General features: G+C 46.4%; 3 protein-coding genes across 3 annotated transcripts in view; all 3 read left to right on the top strand.

Annotated features, from left to right (window-relative positions):
* Positions 1-1,230, top strand: part of LOC134053460 (olfactory receptor 10C1-like) — a gene marked incomplete at its 5' end in the record, with an annotated part of 30,140 nt that extends 28,910 nt beyond the window's left edge. Inside the window, one exon of the mRNA XM_062508473.1 lies at positions 1,186-1,230. Coding sequence (XP_062364457.1) covers positions 1,186-1,230 — 45 coding nt within the window. The remainder of the gene's footprint in view (positions 1-1,185) is intronic.
* Positions 1,231-5,188: 3,958 nt separating this feature from the next.
* LOC134053279 (olfactory receptor 10C1-like) lies at positions 5,189-6,094 on the top strand (the record flags this gene model as incomplete). The annotated part of the gene is made up of 1 exon (XM_062508203.1): positions 5,189-6,094. A coding segment is annotated over exon 1 (906 nt), but the record flags the coding sequence as incomplete, so codon positions are not given.
* A 15,738-nt stretch (positions 6,095-21,832) lies between these two features.
* Positions 21,833-22,738, top strand: LOC134053258 (olfactory receptor 10C1-like; the record flags this gene model as incomplete). Its single annotated transcript, XM_062508154.1, has 1 exon — positions 21,833-22,738. A coding segment is annotated over exon 1 (906 nt), but the record flags the coding sequence as incomplete, so codon positions are not given.
* Positions 22,739-24,143: the final 1,405 nt, after the last annotated feature.

Raw genomic sequence — 24,143 nt, 5'->3', positions numbered from 1 at the left:
TTCTAGCATCTCAGCATTTCTCCTCTTCCCCCTCTCACCGTGCCGCACTCTTCACAGCCACAGTGCTGCCTCTTCTCCAAGCATCCCGGCTGCCTCCATCCCATTTGTGCCCCTTTGGCCCTTTGGCCTTGGCAGCCCTCCAGAAGAGCCTTTGGGAGGCTCAGAAATGTCCCTTCCCAGAACTCCTGGGAGATCCCCACTGACTCTGGTCCTTTCAGGAGAGAAAGGCAGGAACTCTCCACAGCTCTCTTTGCAGGACATGGCCCTGGGCATGGAAGGCGCTGGCAGGAAGCAGGACCGGAGCAGATCCCCGCTGTCGGGCAGGGATGGCCACAGCTGCTCTGGGGTCAGCACGGACTGGGACCACACAGCAGGGAGGAGAACGGGCCCTCCGAGTTGTAGCGCCACTGCCAGGGATGGTGAAGCTTCAGGACCTTCCAACAGGAGCTTGCAGTGTGCTCCTGGCCCCGGGGTTGCTCAGGAGCAGGTCCTGCTGAGGCGGAGGGACATGAGCAGATCCGTGCAGGGCAGCTACAACCTCTGCAGCCCCTCTGTGCAACACACAGACTACGAGCCCTCAGCGAGGAAGAGGAGGAGGCTGACAACACATTCCCCGTGTTGTGATCAAACCCCTGTGGATAGAGCAGCTCCAGGGCCCCCCAGCTCCCGCTTGAAGCAGGCTCCCAAGCTCAGGGCTGCTCGGAGGCAAACCCGAGTGAGGTGCAGAGAGCAGAGGAGATCCCCACGGCGGGGCTCTGACCTGCACGGCCGCTTTGTGCAGTGCACAGACGACCAGCACCCCTCTGGGAGCAAGAGGAAGAGGAGGAGAACAAGTTCTTCCCGTTGTGATAGAGCCCCAGGGTATAACGCAGCTTCAGGGCCCTCCAACACCAGCTTCAAGCAGGCTCCTGTGCTCAGGGCTGCTCAGGAGCAGTCCCGAGCGAGGCTGAGGGAGCGGAGGAGATCCCCAGAGCTGGGCTATGATCTCCACAGCCGGTTTGTGCAGCACGCAGCCCAGCGCCCTTCGGCGAGGAAGAGGAGGGTGCCCATGGCCTAGAGGGGCTGGTCTGAGTAGAGCTCCGGTCACTCTGGGAGTGCTGCAGTCAGATTTTGGCCCTGGCTGAAGCAGAAGGGAAGATTAGCACTGAGATTTTTATCACAGGTGTCCTTTTTTTCTTCTCAAAGATGAAGAAACAGTTGGTTTATATGGTGGATGATGCTTGTGAATAGAGTAATAGGCTTTAATTAGAATTCTTCATTCCACAGTGTAGATAGTTTTTGCTGCTAATATAGGTCAGTAGTTGAAATCAATATTGATGCAATTTTTTAATTAAAGCTAGAAAAATAAATGTTAAGTACAGACTGATATTACCCTTGCCAATGTCTCTTTTTCTCAGTCTCAAGGTGAAATCTTGCTGGGCGTCCCCACTCAAAGGAGGAATCTCCAGCCACATTCTGAGAAGGGGAGGGGGGGTTAGACATCTGTCCTGTTGAAGAGTGGGGCTTTTCCAGAGTGAAGTGATGGACTGTGAGTGTCACAGTGCTCAGGGAGCTGTGCCAGCTGGGGCAGGATGCTCTGCCTGAGCAGGGATACAGCAGCTCCAGCTGTGTCCTGTCTACACCTTAGCAGGAATGGCTTGAGCAAGGAGGGCCTCCTGTTTGTAGTGTTAAAGAATGCTGAGACCAGCTTGACCAGACTATCATGTCACCACTGTCACTGAAAACATCAGGATAAATTAAGCTCTCTAATGCTACTTTTAGTGTCAGGAAGCACACATTCCTTTCTTAGAGTGCCCTTCTGGGCAACTCCTCCCACTTTATATTCCAGGCATGATGCTGTGTGGTGTGGATGTCCCTCTGGGCAGTTCAGGTCACCTGTCCCAGCTGTGCTCTCTGCCAGTTTCTTTTCTGAGCCTCCTCACAGGCAGAGCAGAAGATGAGAAAACAAAATGTCCCTGACTCAGGACAAACGTGACTGAGCAAAACCCCAAACTTCAGCGTATTATCAACACCATTCTCATTGCAAATCCAGAACACAGCACTGTAAGAGCTACCGAAATAAAGAAATTAACTCTACCCTGTCTGAAATGAGAACAGTGGCATTCCAGCACAATTGCTGAATTACCTTTGTTAGTTCCCTCTTTATCTCTGGGTTCTGCCCAGTGTCCATGTGGTTCAGAAATTCTACATTCCTTGCATCCAGCTTCAGCCATAAAATGCCTCTTCCAGGTCTGAGAGCATTGATGCATATCAAGGTTAATTACAGTTGTTTTAGCAAAACGTAAAGCTTCAGGGCTTTTCCCAAGCTGTGTTCCCACTAGAGCAGCTTATGGCAAACCTTGCTAAATGTTGGCTACAGTGGCATATGACAGAGTGGAAAATTACACGGCTCATGATTAATTAAAAGAAGTAATTAGAAAACTGAATTAAAAGAATGAATTAGAAAAGGTATTTGTAAAGTTCTATCATTTCCAACACCATGAGGACATGCAAACAGAGAATCCCTGATCTGAGGGCAGGAGCAGCAAGGATGTCCAGGCCTTCACATGGAAGTGAGAGTCAGACGGGTCACATGGGAGAAACCAAAGTGGTGCTAGTACCTTCTTCAGCAGCAAAGCCTATTTTGTTGAATAGACCTGCCAAAACCTAATGTAAAAATGTATCAGAGGCAGCCAGTCAGGTTATGCTATAGAAGGGCAGTCCCACTTTTGCATGACAAGGATTTCTAGCATACCTCCCTAAGGTGTGTGAATATCCCTCCCTTGAGCAGGGAAAGCCCTGAAGGTCACTTCTCATGGCTGAGCAAAATAGGTTTGCTCATGGTTGTTGGATGAGTGACATCAATCTCTACGTAATTGTTTTGCCTGATTTCATAGAATTGCTTCTCTGTTGCTTCCAAGATAGTGCACTATACTGTAACACTAGTAGTTAGTTAGGGTGTGTTACTATGCTAGTTCCACTATGTTAGTTATGTTAGTAAGGCTGCCGATGCTATGTAACAAATACTTGTGATCAAGTTATTTTGCTTAATGATTGCAATCAATTTAAATGAATTCTTAATTTTATTTATATCAATAGATTTGGTTTGCTGTCTTTAATCCCACGGGGCAACGTTGTATACAGGCTCAAGTACACCTCTGTAACCCTTTGCATAGAAACTGTTGAAGAGTCTGGGGCTGGGCTAGGACCCAGCTGCATGCAGACTTCTCTCTGAGGAGTTTAGAAAACAAAAGTGTCCTTCCTGTACCTGCTGACTTGACAGGAGGGCTTCTGTAGCAAACTTTGTCTGGAGTGCGTCTGTTCTCCACTCACTGATAACTTTTGCAAGGAGCAGGGAGTTGGACTGCATGAGCATTATGGGTCCCTTCCCACGTGAGATATTCGATGATCTGATGATTCTATTACATGGTAGAAGGGGAAAGGGATTTTCTTTTTGCCACCATGGAAGTTGGGAGAAGTATTAGTAAAAACACTGGTAAAGGGAGGGCTGCAGGGAGCAGTATCACCTTCCATCACTAAATTGGACTAGGATTTCATAAAATTAAATGAAGACCAACAGCCATGCCTGGCCTTGCTTATTGAGCCTTCTCCCAAGCACAATGGGAATATCTGCTGGTAGTGGATAACATTGAGTGAGTTGGTCTGTGCTGTGAAAGATGGTCTGACTGCTTGGTGGGCACATCTGTCAAATAAATCTTAGCCAAAGAAATAATTGGAATGCTAAATCCTTGTTTGCTGCAGCAGATGTGGCAAAGAAAGTGGGTGATTTTTGGTTGGTTGATTAGTTGGTTGGATGGGGATTATTGTTGTTGCTGGTGTTCTTTTAAACTTTCTGATTAATGACAAAGCTTCAGAAGAAGGAGTAGGGGAACCTAGATGTTAATTTGTGGGCAAGAATGATCTTTTTGGTGCAACTTTATCCCAAAGTATATGTGAGGACTGCATCAATACACACTCCTTTGTCTTGGGTTCCTCTACGGCAGAGTCACTGATGGTGTGACCCAGAAAGGAAATATGGGTACAGACACCCAAATGGTTTAAAGTGGGCATGTTTCAGCAGACTGTAGTACACAGTAGCAGAAGCAGGGGAAGTATCTGGCAGCAGAGGATCATAAAGCCAAGGAGGATTAGCAGTGCCTTAGCAAAACCTATAGCCTGCATACTTCTTCATGATACCCTAAAAAGGGTCCTTCAAATCTGCGAGCGATGAGGTATGCCAGGAAATAGATCAAGGTAAACTAATTTTTATTTGTAATGATCTGGACATCAACAGGGAAATAAAAATTAAGATTGGCAATGAGTGAATCTTTTGTCCCTTATCCCCAAGTGAATGTGGGCTGCATCTTTGTTTCACCTTCAAATTTTGCTGAGAAAGCATAAGTATGGTAAGCCTGTGTGGCAACTCTGTCATTAATCTGGCTGCATTATGAAGTAATAGTAATTGCTGCAAAGTAAAACCAGATCTTGATAGTTCTGTAGGATATCTGGGTTTATATAGAAATCATTTGCAAGTTCTGTAAAACTAGAGGTGGCTGTGAATCAGCTCATACACGTGCATCATATTTATCCAACCTCTTAACAACTATTCCTTATTGCTCCAATCAGCACTAGCCAGTCTCAGTGGACTTTATATAGATGTAGTATAAAGAGCTGTGGACAAACCTCTCTTCTGCTTCACTGCAGAGTGCTCAGAGTTGAAAGCTTTCCTGGAGACCTCAACATTTAGGGGTTTTTTCCTATCCTCTCTCTTCTTCTACCACACTCCACAACAGGAGAAACTACCTTTGTTATATTCAAATGGTGCAACTGATGATTTTTGAGACTTGAACTGATGAGTCCATGAAAAGATCTCTGCCACAACAAGTTTTCTTTTTCTACAGAGTAAAAGTGGTAGCTGAGCATTTGAAGAGAGTGGTGAATATACAGCCTTTGAAGGCAATGCTATGAAAGAAGAATCAGTCAAAAATAGACAGAAACAAAACGCATAAGACTGCCTCATTTTCTTTCGAAGCTTTTATAATCTTTTCAGAAGATCTTCTCAAAATCTGAGTAGTATCTAACTTCTAGTCCTCTTTCTGTCTGTCCAAGCAGGCAGTTGTATTCTGACTGCAGATTTGCCCGGCTGTTTGCAGCTTCATCGGCTGCTGGACACTAAAACGAGGAGAGCTCTGCAAGGCACCAGAGAAGGATGATCCTTGGGAACCTCAGTGGATTGAGTGAATTCAGACTCCTGGGTTTTTCTGGAACCTCTCCTTTACACCCTTTGCTCTTTCTAGTTTTATTATCTCTTTATATTCTCACCTTGATGGCGAACACAGTGATAGCTTTGATAACAAACAGTGATAATCGCCTTCACACCCCGATGTATTTCTTCCTCACTCAGCTGTCCTGTTGGGATATCTGCTATTTGTCTGTCATTATCCCAAGTATTCTTGAGAACCTGATGGTGGGAACAGTGAGTATTTCCAAGACAAGATGTGCAATGCAGATGTTTTCCTTCCCTTTCTTTGGAGTTGCTGAGTGTTTTCTCTTGGCCGCCATGTCCCTTGATGGTTATTTTGCAGTTTGCTGCCCCTTGCATTACACAATTATCATGAGCAGCAGGGTCTGCAGAAGCCTGGTTGTTGGAGCTTACATCTGTGGAACTGCTGTGGGCTTAGTTCACACCCTCATCACCTTCAGCTCACCATTGTGTGGTTGTGCCATTGACCACTTCTTCTGTGAGATTCAGCCTCTCCTGGACCTGCTCTGTGGCAACACTCTCCCAAGTGAAATCCAGGTCATTGTGGTGGCTGTCTTTGCTATTCTGAGTCCTTTCTCACTGGTCATTTATTCCTATATTCATGTCGTTTCCACAGTTCTTCACGTGGTATCCGCTGAGAGCCAGGAGAAGGCGTTTTCCACTTGCTCCTCACAGCTCCTGGTTGTGACTGTTTTTTATGGCACTGCAGGCTCCATGTACCTGCGGCCAAAATACAGCTACTGTGCATCTGTGGATAAATTCCTCTCCCTTTCTTATTCTCTGGTGACTCCTTTATTGAATCCCATCATTTGCAGTTTGAGGAATAAGGAGGTGAAAGGAACCCTGCAGGAAAAATGGAGCAAACCTAAGTTAGTGTGGAAATGAAATAGAAGATTTGGGTTGTTCCAGGTGTTTGTGGTGGAATTTTTCACTCTAAATTCTTGTTCAGGAAAATCAATTTCCTGATCTACTTCAGCTATTGGGGAGGAAGGAGGGAGAAGAGTGGAGATTTTTAGCTCTAAGAGGGAGTGTTAGAAGCTATGTTAACATTTTGGAAGGGAATTTCTTCCACATACTTAAGAAATTCTTCAATAAACTTATTTTTTTCCTTTTCTTTTCCTTGCTATTTTTCAAAAGCTTGAAAATTGTGCTTTACATACTTCTGAATTTTTGAACCAAAGAGTAATATTCAAGAGCCTGACTTTACTGAAAGAACTGAAAAGAATGAGTTTTCACCTGTTTGCATTTATTTCCTGAAAATGTTTAGTAAATCTGTTGGGGGAAAGGAGAGGACATAGTTCAGGCAACAATGTGGAGCCCAGGATATTATTGAGTACTGATTTTAATTCTGAGATTGTTACTGGGGAAAAAAAAAAAAAAAAAAAAAAAAAAAGGAGGTGTGCAGAATTGCATTCCTGCCCCACTGCCTCAAAGATATTTCTTCAATTTTAGAGTCATTGTTTTAAACATGTTAGACCAAGTGTAGGCCTTTGAAGTACTTAACCACTGTAATCTTCTGCAACTATTAATACAACTCTTTATATTAAATGCTCAAAGTGTAAATGATATTGGAAAGATAAGGACATGCATTACTCCTTAAATTAATCCTTCATTCCTGGAAATAACTGTAAATATAAATATCATGAAAGTACATGTCCTGGTTTGAAAGACAGCTGTTTGCTAAGGAAAGCAGAAGCTTCCCTTTGGACTGAAAAATGTGATCCTTCCTTCCTTCCTTCCTTCCTTCCTTCCTTCCTTCCGATTATTAGGATTTTGAAATTAAGGGAGCTCTCAGGCAAAGATATGGGGGTAGGAATAACAGTTCTTTACTAGTGTAAGTGGCTAGACAAACAAGAACAACAGTAGCTATGGAATTAGCCACAAACAGACCAGTAACTCAGTCCCAGTGTTTTTTGGCTGCAGGCACCTTTTCCCTGAGCTGCAGTTCCCGGTGCTGGGGGCGGGCAGGTCCCGCAGAGCTGCAGGAGGGCTGGGGGTGATGGCAGAGCTGTCCCAGGGAGAGACAGAGAGAGATGGAGAGAGCTCTCCGCTCACGGTGTGGGTCCTGGGGCTCAGCAGAGTGCTGGAAGGTGGCAGGTTCCAGCGAGAAGGCAGCAGGGCAGGGTCCCACAGCAGTGAGGATGGCTCCCGGCGATGGCATGGCAGGAATGCAACACAGGCGGCGATCGTCCTTCTCGTCCCAACTCCAAGGGGGAAATGGGACCCAGGCCCAGCCTTCCGCTTCCTCTTCTGCATGTTTCAATCTCGCGCGGTGTCCTTCTTCTCTCTCTCCTCCCCCTTGTCACCAGGGCCCAGTCAACAGGTATCTTAGCATGACAATGGGGAAAATTCCACAGAGGGAAAAGGGAAAGAAACAACCCCCAACAGTACAGGGTTCTTAATTGGATGTCATATGAATTTTTATCTTGAGAGTTTGTAAATCCACAAAAAAATTATAAGGTATGATATTCTTTGCAGAAGCTTGACATCTTTGATTTTAATCACATCTTATTTTGTACCAAAAAATTTATTATAACAGAAAATGCTGTCTCATACTTTTAATTTTTTAAATTTCAAATGCATTACAAAAAGAATGCATTGTTTTTTGTCATATTGCTTTATTGGCATTAAAGTTTCTCCCCTAGTCATATATGCTAGACTCCTTACAGCAGCATTCCTAGAGAATTGCACAACTGTGTGTATTATGAAAGAAGTGATGAAGAGGGGAAACCCAAGTAAAAAAAGCAGTAGGGATAAGAAAAGTGTAATTCATAAAACATACAAAAAAAAAGCAAAATAAAAAACACACAACAAAACAAAAAAAAATGGTAAACTATGGTTCAGTTAAATGAAAGTAAGCATTAAAAACCTGGGAATTTTCAGTCTGGTAAACCACCAGGTCCAATTCTTTCCTGATTGATTATGCAAAATTTGTGAGTTCTCAAGTTTGTGGACAACACTAAATCAGAGGGAGTAGACAATGTGCCAAAGGGCCCCCATGTTTTAATGAATCCAGAGGAAGGCTGGATGAGTTCCTTGAACAGAGAGCCCAGCTCTAGGTGTCCAAACCAGGTGGGATTCAGCTGCCTCTTCATGGCTTGATTTTGGGGGAGCTGCATCCATGGATTCACACTTGCCCATCTTAAGTGTCTGGAATCTGAGCCTGAAGGATGGTTTCTATCAAAATGGAAATTAGCACTTCTAGGGCAGGGATCTTGTGCTTCAGAAGGAGTCTTTGCAGATGAGTGCTGTCCTCATGGCCTGGAATAGCAGGCATGCAGAAGAACTTACAGGACTGAGTCCCCTCCAGGGGAAGCTGCATGTTCCTGGTCTCTGCTGGGGAAGAAAGGGTGGTGGTACCTTGGACAGGATGAGAAAGCAGAGAGTCAATGATAAAAACAAAAATCAACCTCTCCTTCACTTCCTTTCTGACTGAAACTGTAAAACAAAGCTCAGAGAACTCACATTTGTGGGATCAGTATGGTGACGAGGATTTGCAAATCTCAGCTGTTTCAAGAGAGGTGTTTAGCCCTCAAGTTACCTGAAGATCTATGAACCCTGAGGCTCTGTGAATGAATTCATTTTCCCAAGACTACTTGCACGGAACAAAATGAGTCTGCTTTACAGCAGAGCTTGGTCTCAGCTGATGCTAGAAATCTGACTGTGCAGTTGCCTCTTGAAGCAAGGTGCTCACTTTGAGAGAAAGTGTACAGGTGAAAAACTTGTCTTAATTCCTCCAATTGGAACAGATCTTCAGTATTGTTCCAGAAAACTCTGAATTAACCCCACCTGATCTGATTTCAGGCTCCAGAGCACTGAATGGGAAAGCCTTACTGTGACAGACAGGAGAGCCAGGGGAGAATCAAACCAACCATGGTGCAGAATAAACACAACTAAATCCAGTGCAGAGTTCCAGCTCTGTGCCAGGATCCTTGTGCTGGTCTGGAGCACAGAGGTGCGGGACGGAAACATGAAAACACACGCTTGGGCTCACAGGAATATCCAGAGACAATTAATCATCCTTTCAGAATTTCACGGAAGAGGTTAAAAGTGTCCACACCTTGCTTATTTTCATCTTTTGAATGGAAAAGGGGATTTTAAATTTAGCCTTCTGGAAATGCTTTCATTGTATCTGCTTAAGTATAGCTGGAAGAAACCTGACTCCGTCTGGCAATAGAAGTATATGCTACTTGGGAATAATTGTCATAGGTTAAACACCCAGCAGATTGCACCAGTGATTCCTGCTGTCACTAGAATAGCCAGCCCGTGGAATTTTGTGACTCTCATGCCCTTGGTGCTCCAGAAAACATTGTAAACTCTAGATTGGCAGTAAAAACCAAATAAAATAAAACACAAATACAAAAAGGCAGAAAAGACTGTAGTTCTTAAATCTGAGTAAGTCTTTTGTTTTGCACGGAAGGTCTAGACATAATACGGTGAAAAATTAGTTTTTCTAGATAGAAAGTTTTACATCTAGGTATTTCTAATACATACTACATCTTTACAAGGGATATGCTAGACACTGAGCTCTCATTTTAAAATAGTACAGTAAACCATGCTAAATTCTCCAAACCAATAATTGCCATTTCAGATTTTGTCTGAATCAGGTTTTATTCTTTCCCCAGCCAGTGCCCTCTCTGCTCTTTGTCTTTCTTTCCATCTTCCTCTGTCCTTTCTCTCTGTCTGTCTAACTAGCTCTTTTTTGACATCACTTCCTTGCATTCCTTGGGCTTTCTCCTCTGTCTCCCACTGCTGCAGCTCTCCTTTCTCAGCGGAAGGTCCCAATGCTTTTGTCTGCCTCAGGCTCTGCAGCCACCCAGCCTGGGGCTGTTCACACCCTGCTTTGTGCCAGCCTTCTCAAGCCCCTCGGTACGGTTCTGTTTGCCAGCACTGCCGTGCCCTGCTCCTCAGCACCTCCCAGCCGGGCCCCTGTGTCCGCCTGAGCCCGGCACTCAGCTGCGCTTCTCCAGCCCTCGGCAGCTCCCGCCTCCCTGCTCCCCCTCTCTGCTGTGCTCACACCCGGCAGAGCAGCACAGATCCGCCCCGTGCCCCAGCCCTGGCTCGGGGCCCGCCAGGAGCCTCCACCCTGCTCCTCACCTGCACCAGGTGTGCTGTCACCTGAGCAATGGCCAAACAACCGGGAGCCTGCAGCAGCCACTCATTCCCTGACACTGCAGCTGATGCCTCCATGGGCTTCCTAAAAGCAGAGGCCACACAAAGCCAAGGGAATCAAAAGCAGATAAATTTACTGAATAAATAAATTTCATACATCAATATCGATATCAATATCAATATCAATATCAATATCAATATCAATATCAATATTTATTGAAGGGCCTTCAGGAACATTTCAGGCAGACAAAGCCTCCCAGGGGCTACACTCCAAAATGGACCGTGGGTCACGGCTTCTCATCCTTTTCTCAGTTTGGTCCATTTGCCTATTGGAGGTTTATTTCCAATGACAGCTTCAGGTAATGAAGTCATTTACCTTCAGTTTGTTCACCCCCAACTCACTTTTGTTTCCATTTCCTGGGGCCTGAGGCAGTGAGGGGTCCTTGATTGCCAGGCCTGGGCAGGAATTGCTGTGTCTGAGCAGAATGGGGAAGCAGCAGCTCACACTGTGCATGGAGTTTGGAGTCACACGCATAAGAATGGCAGGATTGCAAATCTACGAAAAATACAAAAGCTACAATCCTGAGGCATCAGGGGTGAATAGCAACCAGCTGCCTCTTTGGAGCCCGAGGAACAGCAGCTGCCTGCCGCAAGGCCAAAAGCTTGTTGGTCAAATGCAGCAGGAACAAAAGTGCCTCCAGCCATCCTGAGTGGGAATGTGGCTAAAGCTGTGTCGGATCCAAGGCAGCCTGGAGGAAGGAGTAAATGTGAAGCTGCTGAAGAGCTGCCCAGGAGAGGCTGGGGCCCTGGCAGCCAAGGCTCACCCAGTGCAGCCTCTGGGGGTCCCTTTGGTGGGGCCAGCCCAGGGTCAGCCTGTGGGTGCACCTTGGGGGCACACCAAACTCACTGGAAAGGACCCTCTGAGAGCTTGGGTGCCTTGCACAGGAGTCTCACAGGCACAGGCCAGTGGAAGAACAGAGTGCAGTGGAACAGAAATGCCCGGCAGCCTGAGGGCCAGACACAAGTGTGACCTGGCTTGTGACAGCTCTGGGCAGGGCTCTGCTCACTGGGCTCTGTGCTCTGGGGAAGGAGTTCACTGATCCTTCACTCAGGGCAGGCCCTGCCAGCCAGTGAACCCCTGTGCATCAGAGGACAGGGGGAGTCCCAGTGACTGCCACCTGGGAGAGGAGCCATGTGGTTCCAGGGCCCAGGAGCCATGTGCTTCTGTGACCTCAAGGGGATCCATCCCTGTGTGCCCCCATGTCACTGAGGGGCAGCGATGTGGCACCTCTCCAGTGATTGTGACTCACCTGCCCAGGGCTCAGTATCCTGAGAGCAGGCTAACGTGTCAGCAGGTCTTCAGGATAGCTCAGCTTATTCCCGTGCTACGCACCTCTCTGCCTTTCAAGCAGATTTATTGTTTACTGTCCCCTTCAGCTTTTGTCCTCTCACAGGTAATTATGATTTGACTCTTGGGATAGATCATAGAGGAAGGAGAGAAAAGTCTAGGCTGCTTATACCTTCCTAGCTGAAGGCTGAGCTGTTGCCCCTTCGTAGGCTCTCCACATACAGGCTAGGCTAGAGTTCTTCTTTGCTGATTCTCTTTTCTTTACTATAGCCTAGGATAGGTAAGTAAGGGGTGAGTGCAGTCTGAGGGGCTGGGCTGAGCCCAGAGTGGCAAAAAGCCCACCTTGGATACTGCAGGAAGGAGTGGGACAGAAGGAGAGCAGCAAAGGCTGTAGTTAAGTTAGTGGCTGAAAGCTGGTCACTCCTGCAGAGGAGGGAAAAGCCAGAGAGCTCTGCTGTAGATGCTGTGACAGCAGCAGGGCCTCCTCAGAGAAGGTAACATGCACTGGAGCACTTCAGAAGGACCTTTGAAGCTCCTGGGGCTCTGTCACTGATCACAAAGGGGTGAGCCTGCACTTCAGCAGTTGGCTCAAGCACCACTGAAACTCTTGATGGCAAATGCTGTTCTTTCCATAGGTTGTATTTCTTTGGAGTTTTTATTCCTTTGGTGAGATGTAGTCATTTCTTTGCAATCAGGTGAGGGGATTGATGCTGATCCCTTCCTGGAGCACGTCCTTGGTCATCCAGAGCTTTGCCCGCTGCTCCTGAGAGGGACGATGGCCACAACAGGGAACAATTCCTGTGAGTACCAGCTTCACTGGCAGCTTTGGACTTTGTGACTCCCCACAGACAGCTGACATGACTGGTGCTCAGATCCCAGAAGGATGTGCTCACAAGCTAGAGTGAAGTCTGGGATGTTTGCTGAGAATAGCCAGACTGACCCAGGTTGTTTAGTCCCAGGAAAACACCTTTTGTCACTGTGAAGAAGACTTTGAAACATCATTGCTCATAGGGAGGTCTGACAGGTCCTTGAGTTGCCTTTTGTGCTCAGTACTTGCTTGTTTTCAAGAAGTTCCAGTCAGTTAGAATCAGGGAAAGCTTGACCTGATAATCCAGTCTAGAGCTCTGGTGAGAAGGCAAGGTACCCTGAGGCCCAGAAATCAGAGCTGGGGCTTGTTGGACTCTTGGCAAAGTAAGCAGGGGAACAGACTTTTCCAAATCAGGAAATTTCAATGGCAGTGCTAGGCTTCCCCTGATACTGAGTTGGAGGTTTGAGCTGGTTGTCCTGACTGCTTGTGTAGAAAGCTCAAAGTTTAAATATGCTTTCTTTCCTCGCCTCATCTCTTTCCAAATGGAATTTCTCTGCAGTCATCGCCGAGGGAATAGCTCCTCCAAAAAGGATCCTCTTCCCACCAGAGAAGATTTGCATGGTCTGGCAGCAGAGACAGAGTGCTGGAGCAGGGCTCTTCAATGTGGGCAACACGTGCTTCCTCAACGCTGTCCTGCAGTGCCTGACCTACACCCCCCCACTGGCCAACTACCTGCTGTCCCAAGAGCACAGCCAGGCCTGTGAGTGCTTTTAGGAGCATCTCCTGAAAATCTCTTCATCAAGTCCCAGATTCCCAGAATGTAAAATTTGTTTTCAGACAACAGCAGCCCTTTGTCAGCCCCATGAGTCTGTACTCTTTGAACACTGGAGCCTAGAACCCACTTGTCCTAGCCTGCTGCCTTACCCTTAATGAAAACACCTCTTTCTCCCTGGCAGTCTTTATTCCTGCAAGTTCAACCCTCTGTGCTTATTGCACAGAAAGCTCTTGGTTTACCATCCCTCTCTGAAGATTTTCTGCACACTAAAATGCCCTGGGACCATTGGGACATTGGGAGGAGTGGAGTATTGGAGTGGAGTGGCAGTGCAAGAGGAGGAGTATCCCACTGCTGTGGATGTTTTGCTAACCTAAGGACCTTCCCTGTGTCCCTCTTCAGGTCACCAGCAGGGTTTCTGCATGATGTGCATCATGGAAGCACACGTGAACAAGGTCCTGCGTTCCCCTGTCAGTGCCATCCTGCCTTTGGCTGTCCTCAAGGTTTTCAAACGTAAGTCGTACCAGGTGCTTGAACAGGTTTCCTTCCCTCCTTCTATGAGAGAACTGAAACCTTCTTTCTTAGGCATAGGAGAACATTTGGAGCCCGGCAGGGAGGAAGATGCCCATGACTTCTTGTGCTGTACTGTCAATGCCATGCAGACAGCTTGTCTGAGTGAAAGCAGCGAGTAAGCACAAGCAAATCACCCTCACCAAGTTCTGAGCCCTTTGCACTGCTTGGTGTGCTCCCATCAAGGGAAACCTAAAGCCTGGGCTTTCAGGCCAAGCAAAACTCTTGCAGGAGATAATGCTCTGTCTTCCCACTTGTTTCCAGCTTGGACCTCTCATCTCAATCCACTACCATTGTCTCTCAAATCTTTGGAGGCTTTCTGAGATCCAGAGGTATGTTTCCTCAACTCTTACTCTCTTTGACATTGCCTGTGTCCTTCTGTCTGCCTGTGCCTGACAGTTGGTCTGCTGGGACAGGTACAATGTGTAAATGGGCAGTGTCAGTCAGCTTCCCATTGCTGAGCATTTGGATTTTTCCTTCCAGTCACCTGCGTCAGCTGCAAAGCCGTTTCTGACTCCTACGAGGCCTTCCTGGATATCCCTTTGGATATCAGAGTAAGAAGCTTTTGCAGTTGTGCTTCAAGACATGCCAAGGCCCTTGCAGCTTTCCAGAGTCAGCACATTTGTCTTCAAAATGTGTGCTGTGAGCACAAGAGATCTTGGTGGTGGGTGGGAAGGGGAATGGATGGTGTCCTCCTGCAGAGGCCATGGCACTGGTCTCTCTGTAGGTGCTGTCTTTAAGCTGGTCGAGCAGCATTATCCTCTCTGCACCCTCAAAATATCCTCATCCTCCTTTGCTTTGCCCTCCCCTAACACTTGTCTGGCTCCCAGGCCGATGGGTTGGGTTGTTTGCACCACTGATGCCCCTGCATAGTGTCATGAGTTGATGTGAGTGGTGTGGTGGTACGGGGAGGGAGCTCTTGATGGCTCCGGGAGCCTCTGGGACACAGGGAGATGTTCAGCATCCCACTCTCTTTCTGTCTCCTTCTGGACAGCTTCATGGTGGGTCTCTTCAGCATCAGCTGCAGGGGTTTGCTTGTCAGCTCGTGGGAGTTGTTTGGGTGAGGCAATTTCCTGCAGCTCAGTGTGCTCATTTGTCACTCTTGCAGACAGCCTCGACCCTCACTGCAGCTCTGGAGGACTTTGTGAGACCCGAGCACCTGGATGGTGAAAACTGCTACAAATGTAGCACGTAAGATGATTACTAAGCACATATTAGCAGGAGATCCTGTGTGAGGGAGTTGCATGTCATTGAGCAGAAGTCATCTTCTCATGGAGCTTTGCTGCACACAGAGGAGATGCAGCTTCTTTAAAATAGAGCAGGGAATAGCCTTAGAATAGCAAAAGCTGTGTGAGACAGGACAGGTTGCCTGGCCACCCTGGGGGAGGATTGGGTGCATTTCAGCACTGGGTTCTGTGCTTGGTTTCAAGGTGTAAGAAGAATGTTGCTGCCTTCAAGAAGTTCACAGTCCATTGCGCACCCAAGGTTCTCACGGTGTGTCTAAAAAGGTTTGACTGTTTCACCGGTAGGAAGATCAGCAAGGTTTGTACACAGCCGGTGTGCAGCTTTCTCTTCCTGGAGCAGATTTCCCTGAGCTTGTGCCAAGGCACTGGTCTTGGGTTCGTCATGTTCCCTTCTGGGGAGAGAATTCCCTTGGGAAGACAGGCAAGCGCTCTTCTCCAGCAGAGCTGCTTTGGCCAAGAACAGTTTCCTGCCACTCAAAGCATTACACCTTTGTGATGGTGTGCTTTATGGAAAACCAGCTGCTTGTGAGCCCCAAAGATGTATTTACACACCTCTGGCCCCTGGATGTGGCAGGCTATTCTGTGTCATAGGTCAGGGTCACTTCTGAGCCCTGCTGGTGTCTGTGCAGGTTGTGAAGTACCCCGAGTACCTGGATCTTCGCCCGTACATGTCCCAGGCAGAGGGAGAACCCCTCCGTTACTCCTTGTATGCTGTCCTGGTGCACAGTGGGGTCAGCTGTCATACAGGACACTATTTCTGCTACACAAAGGTAGTCAGCAATGTCCTTCATTCCTTCCTTCCTTCCTTCCTGCCTTCCTTCCTTCCTTCCTTGCCAATGGGGAAAATGTGTGTGGGGAAGAGAAACTTTACTGTCGGTGTTACTGACAGCCAAGGTTTTGGGGCAGGAGATGTCTTGAGGGGCTGGACTGGATTTGTTTTGACATACTGTTTGTTAGGTAGTTTTCTGCCTGTGTTTTTGGTGAGAAACCATGCAGAGATCCTTCTCCTTTTTTTTTCACAGGCCAGCAATGGGCTGTGGTACCTGATGGATGATGAGTCTGTGGAGCTTCGTTGCCTTGACACAGCTCTCAGGCAGCAAGCCTACCTGCTGTTTTATGCCAGGTAATAAGCAGCATTCAGATACGTTCAGAAGATGTGTCCTTTTCCCTGTTTATTGGTTTGCTTCTTATAGTGCAGAGAATGCAGAGATTTCTCACCAAAGGCAATTACTACCAGCTTAATTCAGTGCTCTGGAACCTGTGCTGCCCCATGTCTGTGCTTCAGGCTGCTGCCCTGATGTAGCCTGCTACCTGCCTGGTCTGTGATGCTAGACTTTTGTAGAAAAGAGTGAGGGAACTTAAAGGGACCTGCCAGGAAAGATGGGGAGGGAGCCTTTATCAGGAAGGGCTGGACAGGATGAAGGGTATCAGTTTTCAGCTGACCCATTATGGCAGGTTTCCATGAGATATTAGGAAGAAATGCTTGAGTGGAAGGGTGGTGAGAGCATGGAACAGGCTGCCCAAAGAAGGTGTGGGTGCCCCATCCTTGGAGGTTTTCAAGGCCAGGGTGGACAGGGCTTGGAGAGGCCTTGTCTATTGTGAGGTATTCCTGTCCATGACAGCGGGGTGGCACAAAATGAGCATTAAGATCCCTTCCAACCCAAGCAAGCGTGTGAATTTTGTGCAATTCACATGAGGGTCTAGAAGGTATAAAGATGAGGTTTATCTGAGACAGGAGTAGACTTGGTGGGAAGACTCTAGCTAAAATTTCCATTAGTGGCCTTGGTTAAATCTTCTCTCTGTCATAGAAACCTCTCCAAGGAAATGAGCGAATCCCAGAGAGGGCTGCAAAACAGCCCCAAACTGAGATGATTCTTTTCTTTTCTCCAGGTGTTCTGATCTGAAAATTGGAGAAAGGGCTTCTTCCTCACTGGCACCACCGTATGCCCCTTCCTTCCTTCCTCAGTGGGAAGCTTCAGGACCTTCCAACAGGAGCTTGCAGTGTGCTCCTGGCCCCGGGGTTGCTCAGGAGCAGGTCCTGCTGAGGCGGAGGGACATGAGCAGATCCGTGCAGGGCAGATACAACCTCTGCAGCCCCTCTGTGCAGCACACAGACTACGAGCCCTCAGCGAGGAAGAGGAGGAGGCTGACAACACATTCCCCGTGTTGTGATCAAACCCCTGTGGATAGAGCAACTCCAGGGCCCCCCAGCTCCCACTTGAAGCAGGCTCCCAAGCTCAGGGCTGCTCGGAGGCAAACCCGAGTGAGGTGCAGAGAGCAGAGGAGATCCCCACGGCGGGGCTCTGACCTGCACGGCCGCTTTGTGCAGTGCACAGACGACCAGCAGCCCTCTGTGAGCAAGAGGAAGAGGAGGAGAACAAGTTCTTCCCGTTGTGACAGAGCCCCAGGGGATTGCGCAACTTCAGGGCCCTCCAACACCAGCTTCAAGCAGGCTCCTGTGCTCAGGGCTGCTCAGGAGCAATCCCGAGCGAGGCTGAGGGAGCGGAGGAGATCCCCAGAGCTGGGCTATGATCTCCACAGCCGGTTTGTGCAGCACGCAGCCCAGCGCCCTTCGGCGAGGAAGAGGAGGGTGCCCATGGCCTAGAGGGGCACGTCTGAGAAGAGCTCGGGGCACTCTGGGAGTGCTGCAGTCAGATTTTGGCCCTGGCTGAAGCAGAAGGGAAGATTAGCACTGAGGTTTTTATCACAGGTGTCTTTGTTTTCTTCTCAAAGATGAAGAAACAGTTGGTTTATATGGGCGATGATGCTTGTGAATAGAGTAATAGGCTTTAATTAGAATTCTTCATTCCACAATGTAGATAGTTTTTGCTGCTAATATAGGCCAGTAGTTGAAAGCAATATTGATGCAATTTTTTAATTAAAGCTAGAAAAATAAATGTTAAGTACAGACTGATATTACCCTTGCCAATGTCTCTTTTTCTCAGTCTCAAGGTGAAATCTTGCTGGGTGTCCCCACTCAAAGGAGGAATCTCCAGGCACATTCTGAGAAGGGGAAGGGGGGTTAGACGTCTGTCCTGTTGAAGAGTGGGGCTTTTCCAGAGTGAAGTGATGGACTGTGAGTGTCACAGTGCTCAGGGAGCTGTGCCAGCTGGGGCAGGATGCTCTGCCTGAGCAGGGATACAGCAGCTCCAGCTGTGTCCTGTCTACACCTTAGCAGGAATGGCTTGAGCAAGGAGGGCCTCCTGTTTGTAGTGTTAAAGAATGCTGAGACCAGCTTGACCAAACTATCATGTCACTACTGTCACTGAAAACATCATGATAAATTAAGCTCTCTAATGCTACTTTTAGTGTCAGGAAGCACACATTCCTTTCTTAGAGTGCCCTTCTGGGCAACTCCTCCCACTTTATATTCCAGGCATGATGCTGTGTGGTGTGGATGTCCCTCTGGGCAGTTCAGGTCACCTGTCCCAGCTGTGCTCTCAGCCAGTTTCTTTTGTGAGCCTCCTCACAGGCAGAGCAGAAGATGAGAAAACAAAATGTCCCTGACTCAGGACAAACGTGACTGAGCAAAACCCCAAACTTCAGCGTATTATCAACACCATTCTCATTGCAAATCCAGAACACAGCACTGTAAGAGCTACCGAAATAAAGAAATTAACTCTACCCTGTCTGAAATGAGAACAGTGGCATTCCAGCACAATTGCTGAATTACCTTTGTTAGTTCCCTCTTTATCTCTGGGTTCTGCCCAGTGTCCATGTGGTTCAGAAATTCTACATTCCTTGAGTCCATATTCAGCCATACAATGCCTCTTCCAGGTCTGAGACCATTGATGCATATCAAGGTTAATTACAGTTGTTTTAGCAAAACGTAAAGCTTCAGGGCTTTTCCCAAGCTGTGTTCCCACTAGAGCAGCTTATGGCAAACCTTGCTAAATGTTGGCTACAGTGGCATATGACAGAGTGGAAAATTACACGGCTCATGATTAATTAAAAGAAGTAATTAGAAAACTGAATTAAAAGAATGAATTAGAAAAGGTATTTGTAAAGTTCTATCATTTCCAACACCATGAGGACATGCAAACAGAGAATCCCTGATCTGAGGGCAGGAGCAGCAAGGATGTCCAGGCCTTCACATGGAAGTGAGAGTCAGACGGGTCACATGGGAGAAACCAAAGTGGTGCTAGTACCTTCTTCAGCAGCAAAGCCTATTTTGTTGAATAGACCTGCCAAAACCTAATGTAAAAATGTATCAGAGGCAGCCAGTCAGGTTATGCTATAGAAGGGCAGTCCCACTTTTGCATGACAAGGATTTCTAGCATACCTCCCTAAGGTGTGTGAATATCCCTCCCTTGAGCAGGGAAAGCCCTGAAGGTCACTTCTCATGGCTGAGCAAAATAGGTTTGCTCATGGTTGTTGGATGAGTGACATCAATCTCTACGTAATTGTTTTGCCTGATTTCATAGAATTGCTTCTCTGTTGCTTCCAAGATAGTGCACTATACTGTAACACTAGTAGTTAGTTAGGGTGTGTTACTATGCTAGTTCCACTATGTTAGTTATGTTAGTAAGGCTGCCGATGCTATGTGACAAATAATTGTGATCAAGTTATTTTGCTTAATGATTGCAATCAATTTAAATGAATTCTTAATTTTATTTATATCAATAGATTTGGTTTGCTGTCTTTAATCCCACGGGGCACAGTTGTATACAGGCTCAAGTACACCTCTGTAACCCTTTGCATAGAAACTGTTGAAGAGTCTGGGGCTGGGCTAGGACCCAGCTGCATGCAGACTTCTCTCTGAGGAGTTTAGAAAACAAAAGTGTCTTTCCTGTACCTGCTGACTTGACAGGAGGGCTTCTGTAGCAAACTTTGTCTGGAGTGGGTCTGTTCTCCACTCACTGATAACTTTTGCAAGGAGCAGGGAGTTGGACTGGATGAGAATTATGGGTCCCTTCCCACGTGAGATATTCGACGATCTGATGATTCTATTACATGGTGGAAGGGGAAAGGGATTTTCTTTTTGCCACCATGGAAGTTGGGAGAAGTATTAGTAAAAACACTGGTAAAGGGAGGGCTGCAGGGAGCAGTATCACCTTCCATCACTAAATTGGACTAGGATTTCATAAAATTAAATGAAGACCAACAGCCATGCCTGGCCTTGCTTATTGAGCCTTCTCCCAAGCACAATGGGAATATCTGCTGGTAGTGGATAACATTGAGTGAGTTGGTCTGTGCTGTGAAAGATGGTCTGACTGCTTGGTGGGCACATCTGTCAAATAAATCTTAGCCAAAGAAATAATTGGAATGCTAAATCCTTGTTTGCTGCAGCAGATGTGGCAAAGAAAGTGGGTGATTTTTGGTTGGTTGATTAGTTGGTTGGATGGGGATTATTGTTGTTGCTGGTGTTCTTTTAAACTTTCTGATTAATGACAAAGCTTCAGAAGAAGGAGTAGGGGAACCTAGATGTTAATTTGTGGGCAAGAATGATCTTTTTGGTGCAACTTTATCCCAAAGTATATGTGAGGACTGCATCAATACACACTCCTTTGTCTTGGGTTCCTCTACGGCAGAGTCACTGATGGTGTGACCCAGAAATGAAATATGGGTACAGACACCCAAATGGTTTAAAGTGGGCATGTTTCAGCAGACTGTAGTACACAGTAGCAGAAGCAGGGGAAGTATCTGGCAGCAGAGGATCATAAAGCCAAGGAGGATTAGCAGTGCCTTAGCAAAAGCTATAGCCTGCATACTTCTTCATGATACCCTAAAAGGGGTCCTTCAAATCTGCGAGCGATGAGGTATGCCAGGAAATAGATCAAGGTAAACTAATTTTTAGTTGTAATGATCTGGACATCAACAGGGAAATAAAAATCAAGATTGGCAATGAGTGAATCTTTTGTCCCTTATCCCCAAGTGAATGTGGACTGCATCTTTGTTTCACCTTCAAATTTTGCTGAGAAAGCATAAGTATGGTAAGCCTGTGTGGCAACTCTGTCATTAATCTGGCTGCATTATGAAGTAATAGTAATTACTGCAAAGTAAAACCAGATCTTGATAGTTCTGTAGGATATCTGGGTTTATATAGAAATCATTTGCAAGTTCTGTAAAACTAGAGGTGGCTGTGAATCAGCTCATACACGTGCATCATATTTATCCAACCTCTTAACAACTATTCCTTATTGCTCCAATCAGCACTAGCCAGTCTCAGTGGACTTTATATAGATGTAGTATAAAGAGCTGTGGACAAACCTCTCTTCTGCTTCACTGCAGAGTGCTCAGAGTTGAAAGCTTTCCTGGAGACCTCAACATTTAGGGGTTTTTTCCTATCCTCTCTCTTCTTCTACCACACTCCACAACAGGAGAAACTACCTTTGTTATATTCAAATGGTGCAACTGATGATTTTTGAGACTTGAACTGATGAGTCCATGAAAAGATCTCTGCCACAACAAGTTTTCTTTTTCTACAGAGTAAAAGTGGTAGCTGAGCATTTGAAGAGAGTGGTGAATATACAGCCTTTGAAGGCAATGCTATGAAAGAAGAATCAGTCAAAAATAGACAGAAACAAAACGCATAAGACTGCCTCATTTTCTTTCGAAGCTTTTATAATCTTTTCAGAAGATCTTCTCAAAATCTGAGTAGTATCTAACTTCTAGTCCTCTTTCTGTCTGTCCAAGCAGGCAGTTGTATTCTGACTGCAGATTTGCCCGGCTGTTTGCAGCTTCATCGGCTGCTGGACACTAAAACGAGGAGAGCTCTGCAAGGCACCAGAGAAGGATGATCCTTGGGAACCTCAGTGGATTGAGTGAATTCAGACTCCTGGGTTTTTCTGGAACCTCTCCTTTACACCCTTTGCTCTTTGTAGTTTTATTATCTCTTTATATTCTCACCTTGATGGCGAACACAGTGATAGCTTTGATAACAAACAGTGATAATCGCCTTCACACCCCGATGTATTTCTTCCTCACTCAGCTGTCCTGTTGGGATATCTGCTATTTGTCTGTCATTATCCCAAGTATTCTCGAGAACCTGATGGTGGGAACAGTGAGTATTTCCAAGACAAGATGTGCAATGCAAATGTTTTCCTTCCTTTTCTTTGGAGTTGCTGAGTGTTTTCTCTTGGCCGCCATGTCCCTTGATGGTTATTTTGCAGTTTGCTGCCCCTTGCATTACACAATGATCATGAGCAGCAGGGTCTGCAGAAGCCTGGTTGTTGGAGCTTACATCTGTGGAACTGCTGAGGGCTTAGTTCACACCCTTATCACCTTCAGCTCACCCTTGTGTGGTTGTGCCATTGACCACTTCTTCTGTGAGATTCAGCCTCTCCTGGACGTGCTCTGTGGCAACACTCTCCCAAGTGAAATCCAGGTCATTGTGGTGGCTGTCTTTGCTATTCTGAGTCCTTTCTCACTGGTCATTTATTCCTATATTGGTGCCGTTTCCACAATTCTTCACATGGCATCAGCTGAGAGCCAGGAGAAGGCCTTTTCCACTTGCTCCTCACAGCTCCTGGTTGTGACTGTTTTTTATGGCACTGCAGGCTCCATGTACCTGCGGCCAAAATACAGCTACTGTGCATCTGTGGATAAATTCCTCTCCCTTTCTTATTCTCTGGTGACTCCTTTATTGAATCCCATCATTTGCAGTTTGAGGAATAAGGAGGTGAAAGGAGCCCTGAAGAAAAAATGGAGCAAACCTATGTTAGTGTGGAAATGAAATTGAAGATTTGGGTTGTTCCAGGTGTTTGTGGTGGAATTTTTCACTCTAAATTCTTGTTCAGGAAAATCAATTTCCAGATCTACTTCAGCTATTGGGAAGGAAGGAGGGAGAAGAGTGGAGATTTTTAGCTCTAAGAGGGAGTGTTAGAAGCTATGTTAACATTTTGGAAGGGAATTTCTTCCACATACTTAAGAAATTCTTCAATAAACTTATTTTTTTCCTTTTCTTTTCCTTGCTATTTTTCAAAAGCTTGAAAATTGTGCTTTACATACTTCTGAATTTTTGAACCAAAGAGTAATATTCAAGAGCCTGACTTTACTGAAAGAACTGAAAAGAATTAGTTTTCACCTGTTTGCATTTATTTCCTGAAAATGTTTAGTAAATCTGTTGGGGGAAAGGAGAGGACATAGTTCAGGCAACAATGTGGAGCCCAGGATATTATTGAGTACTGATTTTAATTCAGAGATTGTTACTTGGGCAAAAAAAAAAAAAAAAAAAAAAAAAAAGAGGTGTGCAAAATTGCATTCCTGCCCCACTGCCTCAAAGATATTTCTTCAATTTTAGAGTCATTGTTTTAAACATGTTAGACCAAGTGTAGGCCTTTGAAGTACTTAACCACTGTAATCTTCTGTAACTATTAATACAACTCTTTATATTAAATGCTCAAAACTTAAATGATATTGGAAAGATAAGGACATGCATTACTCCTTAAATTAATCCTTCATTCCTGGAAATAACTGTAAATATAAATATCATGAAAGTACATGTCCTGGTTTGAAAGACAGCTGTTTGCTAAGGAAAGCAGAAGCTTCCCTTTGGACTGAAAAATGTGATCCTTCCTTCCTTCCTTCCTTCCTTCCTTACTTCCTTCCTTCCTTCCTTCCTTCCATCCTTCCTTTCTTCCTTCCGATTATTAGGATTTTGAAATTAAGGGAGCTCTCAGGCAAAGATATGGGGGTAGGAATAACAGTTCTTTACTAGTGTAACTAACAAGACAAACAAGAAAAACAGTAGCTATGGAATTAGCCACAAACAGACCAGTAACTCAGTCCCAGTGTTTTTTGGCTGCAGGCACCTTTTCCCTGAGCTGCAGTTCCCGGTGCTGGGGGCGGGCAGGTCCCGCAGAGCTGCAGGAGGGCTGGGGGTGATGGCAGAGCTGTTCCAGGGAGAGACAGAGAGAGATGGAGAGAGCTCTCCGCTCACGGTGTGGGTCCTGGGGCTCAGCAGAGTGCTGGAAGGTGGCAGGTTCCAGCGAGAAGGCAGCAGGGCAGGGTCCCACAGCAGTGAGGATGGCTCCCGGCGATGGCATGGCAGGAATGCAACACAGGCGGCGATCGTCCTTCTCGTCCCAACTCCAAGGGGGAAATGG

This window comes from Cinclus cinclus, chromosome 24, assembly GCF_963662255.1.
Source record: "Cinclus cinclus chromosome 24, bCinCin1.1, whole genome shotgun sequence".
Classification (NCBI taxonomy): domain Eukaryota; kingdom Metazoa; phylum Chordata; class Aves; order Passeriformes; family Cinclidae; genus Cinclus; species Cinclus cinclus.
This window is presented reverse-complemented; position numbering and strand designations above follow the sequence as displayed.